Genomic DNA, 20,201 nt, shown 5'->3' with positions numbered 1-20,201 from the left:
TTCTATTAGTGCAGTGACTCGAATGCTTAGATAAAGGCAGTTAATGTATTCAGATCACGGAACTCCTGCTTTATCTCGTGAAAGCAGCTGCAGCTCTCACAATGAACGTAAAACTGGTCACATCTCAGTCCCAGGAATGCCCTTCGAGGAAAATCAAAAGTTTCTTTAAAAGGTGCATTTCAGAACCCTTTTACATTCAACTTCTTTGGGGACGAGCATTAAATGAACTTACCTGTAACTGCGACTCTCCGAAACCATCCCCTCATTTTAAAAACAATTTCTGCCTCAAGTCCTGTGTCGCTCTCAGTGGGAGACAGTTTCGCCCAATTTGATTTGTTGCTTCGGACAAGCTAATGCCAACCAATCTGGTAAGTTGATACTGACAACCTCCAATCCCAATGGACGATATTTATTGAGTGATGCTAACAAGCAGATACATGGGTTGAAATGATGCTGTTTGGACGGTATATTCACAGTCAGCCTCTGACTGTCTCGTTCCATCCAAATCAGTTGATTTCAACTCTATAAACAAAACCTTTTGTCACAATTTGGAGGCATTTATACTTTAGCTTGTAAATGAAAGGCAGACAGATCAAGAGCAAGAGACAGAAACAGATAGACAGAGAAAGGACAGAAAAACAGACACTCAACAGAGAAAAGTAGAGAACGAGAAAAAGAGAGCTCACACGGAGGGAGAGAGAGATAAAAACAGAAACAAAGAGGACAGAGAAACAGACAGTCAACACAGAGAGAAAGAAAAGAGCTCACATGAAGGGAGAAAGAGATAGAAACAGAAAAGAGGACAGAGAAACAGAGAGAGGGTAGAGACAGGGCAACAGAGCGAAAGAAAGAGAGTGCGAGAGACAGAGTGAAAGACAGAGAGACAGAGCAAGAGAAAGAGGCAGAGAGAGACAGAGCGAGAGAAAAAGAGAGCGAAAGACATGGAGTGAGAGAGAGCAAGAGATAGAGTGAGAGAGATAGACAGAGAGGGTGAGAGAGCAAGAGACCGAGCGAGAGAAAGCAAGAAAGAGCAGAGCAAGAGAAAATAGAGAGAGAAATACAAAGCAAGACAGAGCGAGAGAAAGAGACAGAGCGAGAGAGAAATACAAAGCGAGAGAGAGCGACAGAGAGAAAAAGAGAGACAGAGGGAGAGAAAGACGGAGGCAGAGACACGTACGCAGAGCTCTGGTGTCTAGGAGAGCCTGACAGTACCCAGTGAGAGCTCTGAGCCCTGGTTTACCCCACAATCTGACCAATGAGTACACTGGATGAACGTGGCAATCTGCTCCTGCGAGGACATGTATTTATGAGATGAAAACAGACAAAACGATTCTTTTTTTCTCCAAAATACAGAAATCTTTTTTTAAAATTTTATTTCAATCACGCTACAACCACTGAGAACAGCTGCTTATGAAGCAATGTTCCCCACGGACCATTACAGAGTCTCCCGGAATGATCAGAGTCCCAGCACACACACAGTTATTTTATTTCGTAGAAGCAGCCCTAAGACTGACCTAAGACATTCGTTCTGTATGTTTGATGTAACTTTCGCACTGCTAAACGATTACTGTAGTATTTATTTTTTACATTCACACACACATATATATATATATATATATATATATGGCAACAATTATAAACTTCTGTAAAAAAGAAGCAAGTTATAATATTTCACACATCTCCTGTATTCCCGGTCAAACGAGACCAGAAATAAATTTCCACCCCTTTTATCTCTCCGAATTTCTCCCCCCCCCTAATTTTCTCCCTTCTTGCACTGGGAGAATTTAAACCATTAGATGCTGATTTGCTCAGCTGTTAAAATCAAGTTTCATCTTTTATCTCCTTATGTGGCCCGGTGTCAAATTTTTTTTTGTTACGCTCTGGAGAAGAACCTTGCGATGTTTAACGTTAAAGGCGCTATATAAATGTAAGTTGTTGTTGTTTATCTCTCTTCCCCACCCCCCTCCCCCTTCACCCTCAAAATAGGAGGTCTCCTGATACTCCTGGCCATTGTCACCTCCTCACACCCACTTACTATGCCCACTATAACCACACACACCCCCACTCCGGTCTGTGGGCATTGCTTCGGTGCCCAGACTGCGTCGCCACTTGGCCACATTACACCCTGTTGACCTCATCAAGCGGAGAGCAAAAGCACCACCAGAGAGGCTGCTGTGCAGCGTCAACGGCCTGGCAGCCAAACTGATGGTATTCGTGCTGTGCCATCCGCTCCCCGGACACAGGCGGGCAGAGTGTCCCGAGTCTGCCTCTGCGCAGACCAAGTTAAGGGTCCAACCTCCCGCTTTAGAATGGCAAAGTCACGGGGCTGAGCATTGCAGAAATGGGACAATTTGGCAGCAACGGGAACTTGGCGAGGAGCTGCCTTGAGTGGAAGTCGGCCTCCGTAATATAAAAATGAAAGGTCAACAGCGGCAGAGCCAAGCTATGGAATAATCATAGGAAATTAATAAAACCAAGTTAAACCGGGCCAGCTGATATCTAGCAGCCAAAGACTGTGCCTTAAAGGCCCTTCTTTTCAAACATTTTAATTTAGCCAGGCTCTGGCTGCCTTGTAGGCCTCTTCCAATTATTTGTTGGCTTGCAGTCAAGGTTGCCATTGGTTACGGTACTACTGGTTTCTCCTCACTTGCGTATTCCAGTCATTAAATGTCAAATTATCCGAGATGGTTTGTTATTCTAGCTTCGTTACAGTGAGGCTCAGTTATTGTTAACTTGCTGGGGGGGGGGAGGGGCGAGTGAGGGAGAGTCTGTAAACCACAAAATTAAATTTTCACCAAGGCCTAATCTCAAGATTTGGGCCTCCTGTCTAACGATTACAATGGAGTTTTTTCATGTGAGGCCAGGAAAGGCCCAGTTATAAGAACAGGGTATTTTGGAACCTAATTGGACTGTGATATTCTCAATTTCACACATGGGCTGCTTCGAGACTTCTATTCTTTGAGAATCTCAAGACAACGAACCCCTTTCCCCCTCCTCTCCCTTCCATGAACACCGATTCAGGAAAAAAAAATGATTTGTATATTGTTCTCGAGTGACTCACACAAAATCTGAGGCGAATCCCAGTGACATACACGGAGAGGCCATTTTGAGAAGACTAAAGTGGCCGTTGCCAAGGCAACGGTGCATCAGACATCTATTAGCATCGAGAGAGTTGAGAGCCCCTTGTTGTCAGTATGTTAACTGCTGCCTGCGTCTGCGACTGACAAAAGGAGTCTGTGTTACGACATTCAAGAAGTAATTTAAGAACAATAGAGGCACCGACAATTGAATCAGATTGTCAAGAATTTCAGACGGTTTCAAAAAAAAATACTCCCAATGGCTTCACTGAGGAGTGGCAGTCACGCTCAGCATCTTCAACAGTAGTTAACTCAAGTGGATGTAAAAGATCCCATGGCCACTATTTCGAAGACAAGCAGGGGGTTCTCCCCGGTGTCCTGGGGCCAATATTTGTCCCTCAACCAACATCACTAAAAAACAGATTATCTGCTCATTATCTCATTGCTGTTTGTGGGATCTTGCTGTGCGCAAATTGGCTGCCGCGTTTCCTACATTACAACAGTGACTACACTTCAAAAAGTATTTCATTGGCTGTAAAGCACTTTGGGACGTCCTGAGGTTGTGAAAGGCGCCATATAAATGCAAGTTAATTCTTTATTTCTTTAAAATGACATTCAGTAAAATTGCAGGGAGGAATTATAAAAGATTTCAGTGAAGTTTGATTGAGAGTCTCCTCTCTACTTCCCCGCTCCCCAAATTTTCTTTTGAAGGCACTGATTAAGCAGGAGGTGGGGTGGGGAGGGGCGAGGTGGGGGGGCGATGGGGCTGGGGCTTCCCTCCGTTACCTCAGCCAACCGCCCATTCTTCATGCGAGTGCGGCAGGCCATTCTACCGTGAAAGGCATCACAGCTGAACCCCCATCCCGTCCTTGCCAATTGTCCACGCACAGGCGCCATTTCCAGGAGGGGTGACTGGACAGTAAATCAGGAGCGAGATATTCCAGCCCCCACCTCTCCCCTCTCCCCCCTCCCCCCTCCCTAGCCCAGGGACACTGAGGCCAATTATAGACCCCCACCTCCCCCGAGTCTTCCATTTAAAACTGGGCAATTCGTTAAAAAAATTAATTCCTCGAATCTCTGGCATCATCAAATCACTACTAGGACAGAACTCGAGACATTCCTCCTCTCCCAACTGGAAGTCTCTCTTTCCTGAAGTACAGCAGTCCAACGGTTCCATGAAAATCTTGGGTATTTTACGGCGATTTCTCCTCCTCATACGATGCAGACGTACTTTTTCCACCAGGATTTGGACAAGGTCCTCATTTTATTTGCAGTCAATACTTTCATTTGGCGCTCGTTGCTCGCCCGACTGTCAGAGTAGCGCAGGCCGCACAAGATGGCCATGTCGAAGACCTCCTTCAGGTTCTTCTGGGTCAGGGACGAGCACTCCACGTACGCCACCGCGTCGATCTTCTCTGCCAAGGCCCGGGCGGCTGACTGGGGCACAGGCTTTTCCCTGCACTTGGCCAGCTCGATCAGGACCTTCACGTCCTCTCGGAGGTCACACTGGGTGCCCACCAGGACCACGGGGGCAGAGGGGCAGTGGTTCCGGATCTCGGGCATCCACTTCTCCGTCACGTTCTGGAAGGAGGATGGGCAGACCACGCTGAAGCACAGGAGGAAGACGTCAGTCTTGTGGTAGCAGAAGTGACGGAGTTTATCAATTCATCCTGGACAGGAGGAGGAAAAAGAGAGAAGTTTGAAGATAAATAAATGGGCAGATACCGTTACTGAAACCCACGCGAATCAGAAGATTCCAAAGTTCAATCCCAAATTTGTACAGAGTTCGCGGACTGGGGCAGTGATGGCAGGAATAGAATTGGCCTCAGCACCCCTGGGTTCAATGTCGAGGGAGAGGGCGGGGGGAGGGAAAGTGAGAGTAAACTCCCACAGGATTCTTACTCCTGACTCACTATTTGGCTGAAAGCGCAACATTTTCAATCCACTTCCCACATAACCGAACAATTCCCAGATTAGTCACCACAACACAAGTGTCCTCTGAAGTGTTTCAGGTGACTCGAGGTGTGAGTGAGAGAGAGAGGAGCGAGAGAGAGAGAGGGGAGCGAGAGAGAGAGAGTGGAGCGAGAGGGGAGAGAGAGAGAGAGAGAGAGAGAAGCACGAGAGAGAGAGAGAGAGGGAGCGAGAGAGAGAGAGAGAGAGAGAAGCACGAGAGAGAGAGAGAGGAGCGAGAGAGAGAGCGAGAGAGAGAGCGAGAGAGAGAGAGCGAGAGAGAGAGAGCGAGAGAGAGAGAGCGGAGAGAGAGAGAGCGAGAGAGAGAGAGAGGGAGCGAGAGAGAGGGAGCGAGAGAGAGAGAGAGGGAGCGAGAGAGAGAGAGAGAGGGAGCGAGAGAGAGAGAGGGAGCGAGAGAGAGAGGGAGCGAGAGAGAGAGGGAGCGAGAGAGAGAGGGAGCGAGAGAGAGAGGGAGCGAGAGAGAGAGGGAGCGAGAGAGAGAGGGAGGGAGCGAGAGAGAGAGAGAGGGAGCGCCGAGAGAGAGAGAGAGAGAGAGCGAGAGCGAGAGAGAGAGGGAGCGAGAGAGAGAGCGAGAGAGAGAGGGAGCGAGAGAGGGAGAGGGAGCGCGAGAGGGGAGAGGGAGCGCGAGAGAGGAGAGGGAGCGCGAGAGAGAGAGGGAGCGCGAGAGAGAGAGAGAGGGAGCGAGAGAGAGAGGGAGCGAGAGAGAGAGAGAGGGAGCGAGAGAGAGAGGGAGCGAGAGAGAGAGAGAGGGAGCGAGAGAGAGAGAGGGAGCGAGAGAGAGAGAGAGGGAGCGAGAGAGAGAGAGAGGGAGCGAGAGAGAGAGAGGAGCGAGAGAGAGATGAGGGAGCGAGAGAGAGAGAGAGGAGCGAGAGAGAGAGAGAGGGAGCGAGAGAGAGAGAGAGGAGCGAGAGAGAGAGAGAGGGAGCGAGAGAGAGAGAGAGAGGAGCGAGAGAGAGAGAGAGGGAGCGAGAGAGAGAGAGAGGGAGCGAGAGAGAGAGAGAGGGAGCGAGAGAGAGAGAGAGGGAGCGAGAGAGAGAGAGAGGGAGCGAGAGAGAGGGAGCGAGAGAGAGAGAGAGGAGCGAGAGAGAGAGAGAGGGAGCGAGAGAGAGAGGGAGCGAGAGAGAGAGAGAGAGGGAGCGAGAGAGAGAGAGAGAGAGGGAGCGAGAGAGAGAGAGAGAGGGAGCGAGAGAGAGAGAGAGGGAGCGGAGAGAGAGAGAGAGGGAGCGAGAGAGAGAGGAGCGAGAGAGAGAGAGAGGGAGCGAGAGAGATGAGGAGAGGGAGCGAGAGAGAGAGAGGGAGCGAGAGAGAGAGAGAGAGAGAGAGGGAGAGAGAGAGAGTGAGGGAGCGAGAGAGAGAGAGAGAGAGAGAGGGAGCGAGAGAGAGAGATAGAGAGAGGGAGCGAGAGAGAGAGATAGAGAGAGGGAGCAAGAGAGAGAGATAGAGAGAGGGAGCGAGAGAGAGAGATAGAGAGAGGGAGCGAGAGAGAGAGAGAGAGAGAGGGGAGCGAGAGAGAGAGAGAGAGAGAGGGGAGCGAGAGAGAGAGAGGGATGCGAGAGAGAGAGAGAGGGGAGTGAGAGAGGAGCTAGAGAGAGAGAGGAGCGAGAGAGAGAGAGGAGCGAGAGAGAGAGAGGAGCGAGAGAGAGAGAGAGGAGCGAGAGAGAGAGAGAGAGGAGAGAGAGAGAGGGGAGCGAGAGAGAGAGAGAGGGAGCGAGAGAGGGGAGCGAGAGAGAGGAAGCGAGAGATAGAGAGAGAGGGGAGAGAGAGAGAGGGGTGAGAGAGAGAGAGGAGCGAGAGAGAGGGGAGCGAGAGAGAGAGAGAGGGGAGCGAGAGAGAGAGAGAGGGGAGCGAGAGAGAGAGAGAGGGGAGCGAGAGAGAGAGAGAGAGAGGGGAGCGAGAGAGAGAGAGAGAGGGGCGCGAGAGAGAGAGAGAGAGAGAGGGGAGCGAGAGAGAGAGAGAGGGGAGAGAGAGAGGGGAGCGAGAGATAGAGAGAGAGGGGAGCGAGAGATAGAGAGAGAGGGGAGAGAGAGATAGAGAGAGACGGGAGAGAGAGAGAGACGGGAGAGAGAGAGAGAGAGAGAGGATAGAGAGAGAGAGGATAGAGAGAGAGAGAGAGGGGAGCGAGAGAGAGAGAGAGAGATAGAGAGAGATAAAGAGACACAGAGAAGGTCGTGAGTGAAGGCAGGGCTGGATTGGTCGTGATGCCCTTCATAGCCAAATAGCTTCTGACACATCATCTGGTGTCACACAAGAAGTTTGGCTGATTGGTGAGTAACGGGAAGGTGCTGATGGAATCGAATTCCCAGCAAGATTCAGAGCCTTAGGGGAGGGGAAAAATAAATAAACCTTCACACTGCCCTAAAATGTAAATCCTCATTTTATCAAAAGATAACCTTCGAATTGTTGATCGAAGCTGTGCACACTGCAGAATAGTGTATTTAATGGGCGGGAGGCCAGCTGTACCACAGTGGGCAGCAGTCTTGTCCAAGTCCGACTCCAGAGACCTGAGCGCACAATCTAGGCCGACACTCCCAGTGCAGTACTGAGGGAGCCCCGCACTTAGTACTGAGGGAGCGCTGCACTGTCGGAGGGTCAGTACTGAGGGAGCCCGGCACTGTCGGAGGGTCAGTACTGAGGGAGCCCGGCACTGTCGGAGGGTCCAGTACTGAGGGGAGCCGCGCTGCACTGTCGGAGGGTCAGTACTGAGGGAGCGCCGCACTGTCGGAGGGGTCAGTACTGAGGGAGCGCCGCACTGTCGGAGGGTCAGTACTGAGGGAGCGCCGCACTGTCGGAGGGTCAGTACTGAGGGAACGCTGCACTGTCGGAGGGTCAGTACTGAGGGAGCGCTGCACTGTCGGAGGGTCAGTACTGAGGGAACGCTGCACTGTCGGAGGGTCAGTACTGAGGGAGCGCTGCACTGTCGGAGGGTCAGTACTGAGGGAGCCCCGCACTGTCGGAGGGTCAGTACTGAGGGAGCCCCGCACTGTCGGAGGGTCAGTACTGAGGGAGCCCCGCACTGTCGGAGGGTCAGTACTGAGGGAGCCCCGCACTGTCGGAGGGTCAGTACTGAGGGGAGCCCCGCACCGTCGGAGGGTCAGTACTGAGGGAGTGCCGCACTGTCGGAGGGGTCAGTACTGAGGGAGCGCCGCACTGTCGGAGGGTCAGTACTGAGGGAGGGCTGCACTGTCGGAGGGTCAGTACTGAGGGGAGCGCTGCACTGTTGGAGGGTCAGTACTGAGGGAGCGCTGCACTGTCGGAGGGTCAGTACTGAGGGAGGGCTGCACTGTTGGAGGGTCAGTACTGAGGGAGCGCTGCACTGTCGGAGGGTCAGTACTGAGGGAGCGCTGCACTGTCGGAGGGTCAGTACTGAGGGAGTGCAGCACTGTCGGAGGGTCAGTACTGAGGGAGCGCCGCACTGTCGGAGGGTCAGTACTGAGGGAGCGCCGCACTGTCGGAGGGTCAGTACTGAGGGAACGCCACACTGTCGGAGGGTCAGTACTGAGGGGAGCGCCGCACTGTCGGAGGGTCAGTACTGAGGGAACGCCACACTGTCGGAGGGTCGGTACTGAGGGAGCGCCGCACTGTCGGAGGGTCAGTACTGTCAGAGGTGCCGTCTTTCGAATGAAACGTTAAACTGAGACCCTGTCTGCCCTCTCAGGTGGACGTAAACGATCCCACGGCCATTATTCGAAGAAGAGCAGGGGAGTTCTCTCTGGTGTCCTGAGCCAATATTCATCCCTCAACCAACGTCACTGAAACAGTCAGTCTTGTTGTCTATGCCAGTTGCTGTTTGTGGGGCCTTGTCGATAAGTTGGCCGCTGCAATTGCCTAAATAACAGTGACTGCACTTCAAATATAATCCGTTGGTTGGGGATGTCCTGATGACACGAGGTAAATTTGAGTGAGCTCAGTCGAGCACTTTACTCACTTGGCCAGCTGTGTCACACAGCTGCAGTCTGATCGGGGTCCCATCAACTTGGACGACAGCTAGAATATAAAAAAAAGAACAGCTTCGGTTAGATGAAGACCCAAAAGGGATGGGGAGTGTTCCTGGAATTTGGATCAAGTTAACTCAGTGCTGATTGCATGGATTTCAGAATTGGAACATCTGACAGAATTCTCACCGGCCTGATTTCAATCACTGTCTGGATTCCAAACATGAAATGGCCACTTGGCACTAAATGAAAGTCAACAGCAGGGTGGGGGAGAGGGTGAGAGAGGGAAGGAGGGAGGGGAGGGTGAGAGAGGGAAGGGGAGGGTGAGAGAGGGAAGGGGGGAGGGGAGGGCGAGAGAGGGAAGGGGAGGGTGAGAGAGGGAAGGGGGGAGGGGAGGGCGAGAGAGGGAAGGGGGGAGGGGGAGGGCGAGAGAGGGAAGGGGGGAGGGGAGGGCGAGAGAGGGAAGGGGGAGGGGAGGGCGAGAGAGGGGAAGGGGGGAGGGGAGGGCGAGAGAGGGAAGGGGGAGGAGAGGGCGAGAGAGGGAAGGGGGGGAGGGGAGGGCGAGAGAGGGAAGGGGAGGGTGAGAGAGGGAAGGGGAAGGGGAGGGTGAGAGAGGGAAGGGGGGAGGGGAGGGTGAGAGAGGGAAGGGGAGGGTGAGAGAGGGAAGGGGGGAGGGGAGGGTGAGAGAGGGAAGGGGGGAGGGGAGGGTGAGAGAGGGAAGGGGGGAAGGGAGGGTGAGAGAGGGAAGGGGGAGGGCGAGAGAGGGAAGGGGGAAGGGGAGGGTGAGAGAGGGAAGGGGGGAGGGGAGGGTGAGAGAGGGAAGGGGGAGGGGAGGGTGAGAGAGGGAAGGGGGAGGGGAGGGTGAGAGAGGGAAGGGGGGAGGGGAGGGTGAGAGAGGAAGGGGGGAAGGGAGGGTGAGAGAGGGAAGGGGAGGGCGAGAGAGGGAAGGGGGAAGGGGAGGGTGAGAGAGGGAAGGGGGAGGGGAGGGTGAGAGAGGGAAGGGGGAGGGGAGGGTGAGAGAGGGAAGGGGAGGGTGAGAGAGGGAAGGGGAGGGCGAGAGAGGGAAGGGGGGAGGGGAGGGCGAGAGAGGGAAGGGGGAGGGGAGGGTGAGAGAGGGAAGGGGGAGGGGAGGGTGAGAGAGGGAAGGGGGAGGGGAGGTGAGAGAGGGAAGGGGGAGGGGAGGGTCAGAGAGGGAAGGGGGGAGGGGAGGGTGAGAGAGGGAAGGGTGAGAGAGGGAAGGGGGAGGGGAGGGAGGGTGGAGAGGGAAGGGGGGAGGGGGAGGGGAAGGGTGGAGAGGGGAAGGGGGGAGAGGGGAAGGGGGGAGAGGGGAAGGGGGGAGAGGGGAAGGGGGGAGGGGAGGGTGGAGAGGGAAGGGGGGAGGGGAGGGTGGAGAGGGAAGGGGGGAGGGGAGGGTGGAAAGGGAAGGGGGGAGGGGAGGGTGGAGAGGGAAGGGGGGAGGGGAGGGTGGAGAGGGAAGGGGGGAGGGGAGGGTGGAGAGGGAAGGGGGGAAGGGATGGGGGGAAGGGAGGAAGAGAACAAAACCGATATGAAATCTTCAAAAGAGCTGGGAAGTGGAGAAAATAAAGACACACATCGAATGGAGGCTTATTTTAAAAGCTATTCAGAGAAATCAGATGCAAACAAAGACTTTAGACTTGGTATCAGAGTGACTGTCCCCCACACAGTGATTGTAGGCAGTGCTGAGTGTGCAAACAGGCCTTGCGGGAGATGAAGGGAACGGGCCCCAGTGTACAGTGAATAGAATGAGGGAGTGAAGGTCCAACAGTCCCATTGATCCGAGAGTTGCTGCAGGATTGAGGGGAGGGAGCTTCAATCTGTTTTACAGAATGAGTTCAGCTGGTGACGGTTCTCTCTCTCCACTCAATATTTATGGAAAGTAGCAGCAACTCAAAACAGCAAATACGCCTTTTGATGCACAAGAGCAAGAAAGTCCCAAAACTTGACCTTGGGTCTGTGTTGAGTCAGTTAATCTCAGCACATTGACATTACAAACAAGGGCAGTAATCTTAGACCAGAGTGGGTGGGGCAGGGAAAGAGCTCAGCTGGAGTCTTCACCTCATTGTTCCAGCGAGCAATGCCAATGCCCTGATGCCGCCTTCCCCAGTCGAATAGCCTTCCAACGCTCAACTCTCTGCCATGAAGAATGGGCCCTTTTGGGTGAGGTACCTGTTGTCTGTGGAACTGGACCCCAGTGTGAGTCAACACCTGCGGGAAGAACAGGTATCTCCGGAGGGAATGGTGATCGAGGCAACTTCACCAGAGCTCCCGGCCACAGGAGTTATACCAAGGCATCATCGCTACCCTCTCCGAACTGAGAGGTTCTACCTATCAGGAAAGGTGGAGCAGGCTGGGGCTCTTTTCTCTAGAAAAGAAAAGACTGGGGGTGACCTGATGGAGGTCTTTAAGATTATGAAAGGGTTCGATAGGGTAAATGTAGAACAGGTGTTTCCACTTGCAGAGGAGACCAAAGCTAGGGATCATAAATATAAGATCGTCACTAATAAATCCAATAGGGAATTCAGGAGAAACTTCTTTACCCAGGGAGCGGTTGGAATGTGGAACTCGCTCCCACAGGGACACCAGCACAGACCTACTGGGTCGAATGGCCTGTTTCTGTGCTGTAAGGCACAATTAATCACGGAGAGAATATAGACAGCAAAAGGAATAGTTCCTCCCCTTCTCTTTTTAACACTAATTTTCTCTCCACTCTCCTAAAGATATTGCTCTCCTGGGCTCCAGACCGAGTGGTCACAGTTGAGCATGGCACCTTCCTGCTCTCTGTGCTCAGCCATCCGTCCTCCTAACGAAAACCATCCGGGCAGCCCAGATCCAACCATCTAATGAATGGGTGGCACTGCACTCAAACCAAACAACCAGTTACAACAAAATTAAATTCTCATATCATTTAAAATTCTCATCCTTGTGTTCAAATCCCTCCATGGCCTCGCCCCTCCCTATCTCTGTAACCTCCTCCAGCCCCACAACCCTCCGAGATCTCTGCGTTCCTCCAACACTGGCCTCTTGTGCATTGCCCACCTGCTCTGCACCATTGGCGGCCGTGCCTTCAGCTGCCTGGGCCCTAAGCTCTGGAATTCCCTCCCTAAACCTCTCCACCTCTCTCTCTCCTCCTTTAAGACGCTCCTTAAAACCTACCTCTTTGACCAAGCTTTTGGTCACCTGTCCTAATATCTCCTTATGTGGCTCGGTGTCTGATTTACGTTCCTGTGAAGCCTTGGGGTCGTTTCACTACATTAAAGGCGCTATATAAATGCAAATTGTTGTTATTATAGATAAAACTACACACAGTGCTGACATTCCACCATTGGATGCTATTACTGTAAGTTCCCCATGCAGTACATTACATTCTAGGGATGCTGTAGTTGTGTAAAATGTCTCAAACTTGTCACTTTGTGAATGGAAGCTACAAAATCCATGGAAAAATCAATCAGGAGCACCCCACTCACGTTATCCAGTCAGCGTTGTACTGACTTTTGCCTTACTTTGATTCCAACACTGGGACTGCAGAAAGCTGGAGATTTGCCCTAATCCTGGAATCCCAATTCACATTGCAGGGAAATGGACGTCACCTTACTCCCCACGGGAAACAAATGTCACCCAGTCTGTCTGCAGGCATTCGATTCAGAAACACATCTGTATTAGATTGGCAGCAGATTCAATAGTGAGCTCCCTGCCCCAGCACTGGCCCCCACCTCCCCAGCTGTACCCTGTACTTGGCTTCCCCTCCGTCAGCAGGACACAAGACCAGGCGCAGTTAATAACTCTTGAGGAGGCAACACTTTAAACAGGACCCCTTCAATCTGCCAGGGGTTGAATCAGATTTAGACTAAACGACACTGCACCCACCTCCCCCGTTGGCTCAGGGAGTACCTGCATCTTCTGATGTGGTCCTAGACCATACAGACTGGGCACATTCAGTCTTGACTACGATTTTCGCTTGACTTGTGAAAAAAACCACCCAAATTATAGATTTCAACATGGTTTGTGTCTGGAGAGGGCTTTTGAACTGTATAATACTGGGGTACAGTACTGGTGGGTACAGGTCTGTCACTGTATAACACGGGGGTACAGTACTGGTGGGTACAGGTCTGTCACTGTATAACATGGGGGTACAGTACTGGTGGGTACAGGTCTGTCACTGTATAACACTGGGGTACAGTACTGGTGGGTACAGGTCTGTCACTGTATAACACTGGGGTACAGTACTGGTGGGTACAGGTCTGTCACTGTATAACACGGGGGTACAGTACTGGTGGGTACAGGTCTGTCACTGTATAACACTGGGGTACAGTACTGGTGGGTACAGGTCTGTCACTGTATAACACGGGGGTACAGTACTGGTGGGTACAGGTCTGTCACTGTATAACACGGGGGTACAGTACTGGTGGGTACAGGTCTGTCACTGTATAACACTGGGGTTCAGTACTGGGGGGTACAGGTCTGTCACTGTATATCACTGGGGTACAGTACTGGTGGGTACAGGTCTGTCACTGTATATCACTGGGGTACAGTACTGGTGGGTACAGGTCTGTCACTGTATAACACTGGGGTACAGTACTGGTGGGTACAGGTCTGTCACTGTATAACACTGGGGTTCAGTACTGGGGGGTACAGGTCTGTCACTGTATATCACTGGGGTACAGTACTGGTGGGTACAGGTCTGTCACTGTATATCACTGGGGTACAGTACTGGTGGGTACAGGTCTGTCACTGTATAACACTGGGGTACAGTACTGGTGGGTACAGGTCTATCACTGTATATCACTGGGGTTCAGTACTGGGGGGTACAGGTCTGTCACTGTATATCACTGGGGTACAGTACTGGGGGGTACAGGTCTGTCACTGTATAACACTGGGGTACAGTACTGGTGGGTACAGGTCTGTCACTGTATATCACTGGGGTTCAGTACTGGGGGGTACAGGTCTGTCACTGTATAACACTGGGGTTCAGTACTGGGGGGTACAGGTCTGTCACTGTATAACACGGGGGTACATTTTATACATGGTCCTTGAGGCTCTATGGTAAACAGCTATATATCCATGAGGTCCATAGAGTGGGCACTCTTGTTACAAGAGCATCACCAGGTATTAAAGTGGTGTCTGCTTCTCCTGTACAACAGTGGCACTAAGACAGGAAATAAGACAATACTCATTAGATATTTTTCTAAAACTTCTATTTATTTTTAAAAGGGTTTCAAACAGATATTGCCATTTACAGCCTCCGTTTCCCTCCTGTAAAGCCGCGAGGGGGGGCAGGATATTCGAGCTACACAAACAGCAGATGTTGACAAAAAAACACAAGGTCACACTGGAAAGTGAAACTTCGGCCAGACAGCATGGGCCCCCCCCTCTCCCCCGGGACCTGGGCTTTACACAGAGAAACATTTTCTTTGTTTAAATTCATTGTTTTTTTTCCTCTCCTGAAAGCGCTGACTCCAGTCTGGGGTGAACTGCCTTGTTTTCAAATCCCTCCATTGCCTCGCCCCTCCCTATCTCTGTAACCTCCTCCAGCCCTACAACCCTCCGAGATCTCTGTGCTCCTCCAATTCTGGCCTCTTGCGCATCCCTGATTTTATTCACTCCACCATTGGCGGCCGTGCCTTCAGCTGCCTGGGCCCTAAGCTCTGGAATTCCCTCCCTAAACCTCTCCGCCTCTCTCTCCTCCTTTAAAACGCTCCTTAAAACCTACCTCTTTGTCCAAGCTTTTGGTCACCTGTCCTAATCTCTCCTTATGTGGCTCGGTGTCAAATTTTGTTTGATAATCGCTCCTGTGAAGCACCTTGGGACATTTTACTATGTTAAAGGCGCTATATAAATGCAGGTTGTTGTAGTTGTTGAACCGCTTCACCAGTACATCAGGCAAACGGCCGTTCTTCTGTTTGTGAGCCTAGACAGTGAGGCTCCTCGCAACTGGTACCGCCAGCGCGGGCCTCCGAATAGCGAACAGGAGGGGGGAAAGCCTGGCTGATTTACTCCTTGCCCAACCCAGTAACACTGGGGTCGATTGCAGTAAAATCCGACTTTTCCCGCCCTGGCTGCGATCTGCGGCCTCAGGCATCAATCCTGGGATCTTTCTGCAGCCTCTGTGACTAACACCTGTCAATCATCGCAGAAGCTCCAGGCCAACTACATTTACTAAAAACACACACACACACACACACACACACAAACAAACACACACTCACCCAAACACACACACACACACACACACACACTCACCCAAACACACACACACACACACACACTCACCCAAACACACACACACACACACACACTCACCCAAACACACACACACACACACACTCACCCAAACACACACACACACACTCACCCAAACACACACACACACTCACCCAAACACACACACACACTCACCCAAACACACACACACTCACCCACACACACACACACTCACCCACACACTCACCCAAACACACACACACACACACACCCAAACACACACACACACACACACACCCAAACACACACACACACACACTCACCCAAACACACACACACACACTCACCCACACACACACACACTCACCCACACACACACACACTCACCCACACACACACACACTCACCCAAACGCACACACACACTCACCCAAACACACACACACACACTCACCCAAACACACACACACACACACTCACCCAAACAAACACACACACCCACCCCCCCAGACACACACTCACCCAGACACAGCAAGTCCAGCTGCACACCTGTATATACCAGCATTACCTGACACAAGTTGGAGCTCCTCAGAAATTCCTTCTCTTGTTCCTCTTAAGCTCCAAAAATCCTGCCTGAAACACTCTTCATTCTCTGTGTCCTCCCGGTGTTAAAATTTGGACTCACCGTACCATCTCCTCACCCAACTCTTTATAGATCCATTCAATCACATGGCACAGAAGGAGGCCATTCGGCCCATCGTGCCTGTGCTGGCTCTTTGAAAGAGCTGTCCAATTAGTCCCACTCCCCCTGCTCTTTCCCCATAGCCCTGCAAATTTTTCCTTTTCAAGTATTTATCCAATTCCCTTTTGAAAGTTATTATTGAATCTGCTTCCGCCGCCCTTTCAGGCAGCGCATTCCAGATCAGAACAACTCGCTGCGTAAAACAATTCCTCCTCATCTCCCCCCTGAATCTGTGTCCTCTGGTTATTGACCCTTCTGCCACTGGAAACAGTTTCTCCCCATCTACTCCATCAAAACCCCTCATAGAATCATAGAAAGGTTACAGCACAAACTCCCCGCCCTTTCCCTGTAGCCCTGCAAATTTTTTCCTTTCAAGTACTTATCCAGTTCCCTTTCAAAGGCCATGATTGAATCTGCCTCCACCACCCCCTCGGGCAGTGCATTCCAGATCCTAACCACTCGCTGTGTAAAAAAGATTTTCCTCATGTCACCTTTGGTTCTTTTGCCAATCACCTTAAATCTGTGTCCTCTAATTTTGAACATTTCTATTAAATCTCCCCTTAACCTTCCCTGCTCTAAGGAGAACAATCCCAGCTTCTCCAGTCTCTCCACATAACTGAAGTCCCTCATCCCTGGCACCATTCTGGTAAATCTCCTCTGCACCCTCTCTAAGGCCTTGACATCCTTCCTAAAGTGTGGTGCCCAGGATTGGACACAATACTCCAGCTGGGGCCCAATCAGTGATTTGTAAAGGTTTTCCTTGCTTTTATACTTTACAGTTCTAATTATAAAGCTTTCTTTCTCAAACTGTGGAACTCCTCGCCTCCCTCAGTCTTCCCTTCCTCCTACAATCTACCGGCTTTCAAAACTGGAGATAATATCGTCTAAACACTACATCCTGATTTATCTCGTCTCCTCTACCGCTCTGTCTCTCCGGGGTATTCTACCGTACTATACATTCTCCATAAGTAAAAAGTTCATAGTAATTATGTAATTAAAAACTTGTCCCCGCAGTTACCAGCTCCCATTTCAAGGCCACGGAGGGTTGTTGTAGTTCAATATGATGAACTGTCTACACCCCAAGGGCTTTGTGCCAGTTGGAGAGGCAGAATGGAAGGGTGAAGATGCTGAGTTCAGCAGGCAAGGCATGAAAACTGACAGCAAATAAAAGGCACCCTGTCTCCAGGGACATGGGCCAAATAGGTCACGGAGTGGGACATCTCTGAATGGGGAGAGCAAAATTAAATATAGATGCTCTTCTACGGTTAGGGATAAGATAGAGGGATGAAGAACTCCCATGCTGTACCTGCCCTGGGAGTGTTTGATGGGACAGTGTAGAGGGAGCTTTACTCTGTATCTAACCCTGTACCTGCCCTGGGAGTGTTTGATGGGACAGTGTAGAGGGAGCTTTACTCTGTATCTAACCCCGTGCTGTACCTGCCCTGGGAGTGTTTGATGGGACAGTGTAGAGGGAGCTTTACTCTGTATCTAACCCGTGCTGTACCTGCCGTGGGAGTGTTTGACAGGAGTTTACCTCTCTCACACACACACACACACACACACGAACTTTGTACAGTTTCTGTTGGAATTTAAAGTTCAAATTATTTACATTTTTACAAACAGGAATCAAAGAAGCAAAAAAAAACAAACTGACCAACACAGTCTCGTTTCCTACATTACAACAGTGACTACACTTCAAAAAGTACTTCATGAGAGCATCCTCGATCTGAATAATAACATTTTAATTTGACCCTTGTTTTGGTTTTTTGGGTTTTTTGCACATAAACACACCCTAAACCCCCCTCCTTATAAAAGGGGGGCCTAAAAGAAAAAAAAGAAAAAAAAAAGTACTTCATTGGCTTTGGGACTTCCAGAGGGTGTGAAAGGTGCTACAGAAATACAAGTCTTTCTTTCTCCAAAATAAACTAATTCCAACGTTAGTCGGTGCTGCAATTAAGGTACTCAGCTTGGCACAGTGGGTCCCACTCACAAGGTCATAGGTTCAAACCCCACTACGGGACTTAAACACACAATCCAGGCCGACACTCCCAGTGCAGCACTGAGGGAGCGCTGCACTGTCGGAGGGTCAGTACTGAGGGAGCGCTGCACTGTCGGAGGGTCAGCACTGAGGGAGCGCTGCACTGTCGGAGGGTCAGCACTGAGGGAGCGCTGCACTGTCGGAGGGTCAGCACTGAGGGAGCGCTGCACTGTCGGAGGGGCAGCACTGAGGGAGCGCTGCACTGTCGGAGGGGCAGCACTGAGGGAGCGCTGCACTGTCGGAGGGGCAGCACTGAGGGAGCGCTGCACTGTCGGAGGGGCAGCACTGAGGGAGCGCTGCACTGTCGGAGGGGCAGCACTGAGGGAGCGCTGCACTGTCGGAGGGTCAGCACTGAGGGAGCGCTGCACTGTCGGAGGGTCAGCACTGAGGGAGCGCTGCACTGTCGGAGGGTCAGCACTGAGGGAGCGCTGCACTGTCGGAGGGTCAGTACTGAGGGAGGGTCAGCACTGAGGGAGCGCTGCACTGTCGGAGGGTCAGTACTGAGGGAGGGTCAGCACTGAGGGAGCGCTGCACTGTCGGAGGGGCAGCACTGAGGGAGCGCTGCACTGTCGGAGGGGCAGCACTGAGGGAGCGCTGCACTGTCGGAGGGGCAGCACTGAGGGAGCGCTGCACTGTCGGAGGGTCAGCACTGAGGGAGCGCTGCACTGTCGGAGGGTCAGCACTGAGGGAGCGCTGCACTGTCGGAGGGTCAGCACTGAGGGAGCGCTGCACTGTCGGAGGGTCAGTACTGAGGGAGCGCTGCACTGTCGGAGGGTCAGTACTGAGGGAGCGCTGCACTGTCGGAGGTGCCGTCTTTGGGAAGAGACGTTAGACCGAGAATCCGTCCATTTCTTCCGGAAGATGTTAAAACTCCCATATTTAAGGCGAGGTGTAACCAACAACAGAACTATAAAAAAATCAACTGGCTAATTATTGCAGTTATTGGGATTTTGTATGCAAGTCTGTACCTTTATATAAAATTAATTAATCGAACATGAAACCCCTTTGAGATATTTTAGGACACCTGATAATATGCTATATATATATATATATATATATAAAAATCTTCCAATATGAAATACAGATGTCATTTTATCAAAATATTTAAAACTCTTTAAAATTAACTTTTAATAATATATTTTTAATACCTACCAGAAAAGTCATCGAAGGCGGTGGGCACATACTTGGTCGGGTAGCCGTTGGTGGTATAACTGACCACCAGACTGGTCTTCCCGACTGCTCCGTCTCCCAGTAAAACGCATTTGAGGAATCGCTCCTGCGGGAACCCGCTCCTGCCCGTCCGTTTGGGTTTGTGCGGCGGGACCGGCGGAGCGAAGCCCGCTCGATAATCCAGCAAGTCCTGGGGAGGCATCACTCACTCCAAAAATAATAAATAAGAAGAAGAATCTTTTGTTTTCACCCAAAAAAATAATAAAGCTAGAAACTTAATGTCAAAAACTCCTGGTGATATTCACACAAAAAAAGTTTTGGAAAAGTTTTTTGCAGAACTTTTTCCGCGTCTTGTCAATTTCACTGAAACTGACGCGATGAAAGAGGGACGATCAGGGGCTGGCACTGAAACGCGATCCCCTGTCCCCCTGTCCCCCTCTCTCTCTCTCTCTCTCTCTCCCCCCACTCTCTCTCCCTGCCCCTTCCCCCTGGACTTCAAACGCATCCGATCGCCTCTCTGCTCTTTGCTCGGTCCCTTTTATAAAAATCCAACCTCTCACCCGCTTGTCTCCACCTCCCGAAACTGCAGCAACCGACCAGAGGCTAAAGCTCGACAGCATTCGCCCCTCCCCCGCCTGACTCTTAAAGGCACAGAACACGATTAAACCCGAAGTTAAGAGGGGTGATTTTCAGACTTTTCTGTGTGGAGGGAGAGGACCCGGTTAAATATCGTCAGCCTCCCCCTCTAAATATCGTCAGCCTCCCCCTCTAAATATCGTCAGCCTCCCCCTCTAAATATCGTCAGCCTCCCCCTCTAAATATCGACAGACTCCTCCCAATGCGACAATTGTAGAAAACATTTTTTCTAAGCAATCGACATTAACCTGCCCTCTCTCACATTAACCTGTCCTCTCTCACATTAACCTGTGCTCTCTCACATTAACCTGCCCTCTCTCACATTAACCTGTGCTCTCTCACATTAACCTGTCCTCTCTCACATTAACCTGTGCTCTCTCACATTAACCTGCCCTCTCTCACATTAACCTGTGCTCT

At 51.4% G+C, this 20,201-nt stretch overlaps 1 protein-coding gene across 1 annotated transcript; it reads right to left on the bottom strand.

Moving 5' to 3' along the window:
• Nucleotides 1-1,330: 1,330 nt before the first annotated feature.
• On the bottom strand, nucleotides 1,331-19,590 carry rhoub (ras homolog family member Ub). Its single transcript, XM_067974829.1, is given in 3 exon segments — nucleotides 1,331-4,747; nucleotides 8,970-9,032; nucleotides 19,131-19,590. Coding segments are annotated over 3 exon segments (741 nt in total). The 5' UTR covers nucleotides 19,351-19,590; the 3' UTR covers nucleotides 1,331-4,289.
• Between the last annotated feature and the right edge of the window lie 611 nt (nucleotides 19,591-20,201).

This window comes from Heptranchias perlo, chromosome 41 (genome assembly GCF_035084215.1).
Source record: "Heptranchias perlo isolate sHepPer1 chromosome 41, sHepPer1.hap1, whole genome shotgun sequence".
Taxonomy (NCBI): domain Eukaryota; kingdom Metazoa; phylum Chordata; class Chondrichthyes; order Hexanchiformes; family Hexanchidae; genus Heptranchias; species Heptranchias perlo.
The sequence above is the reverse complement of the archived record's forward strand: the minus strand, read 5'-3'. Positions and strand labels throughout refer to the sequence as shown.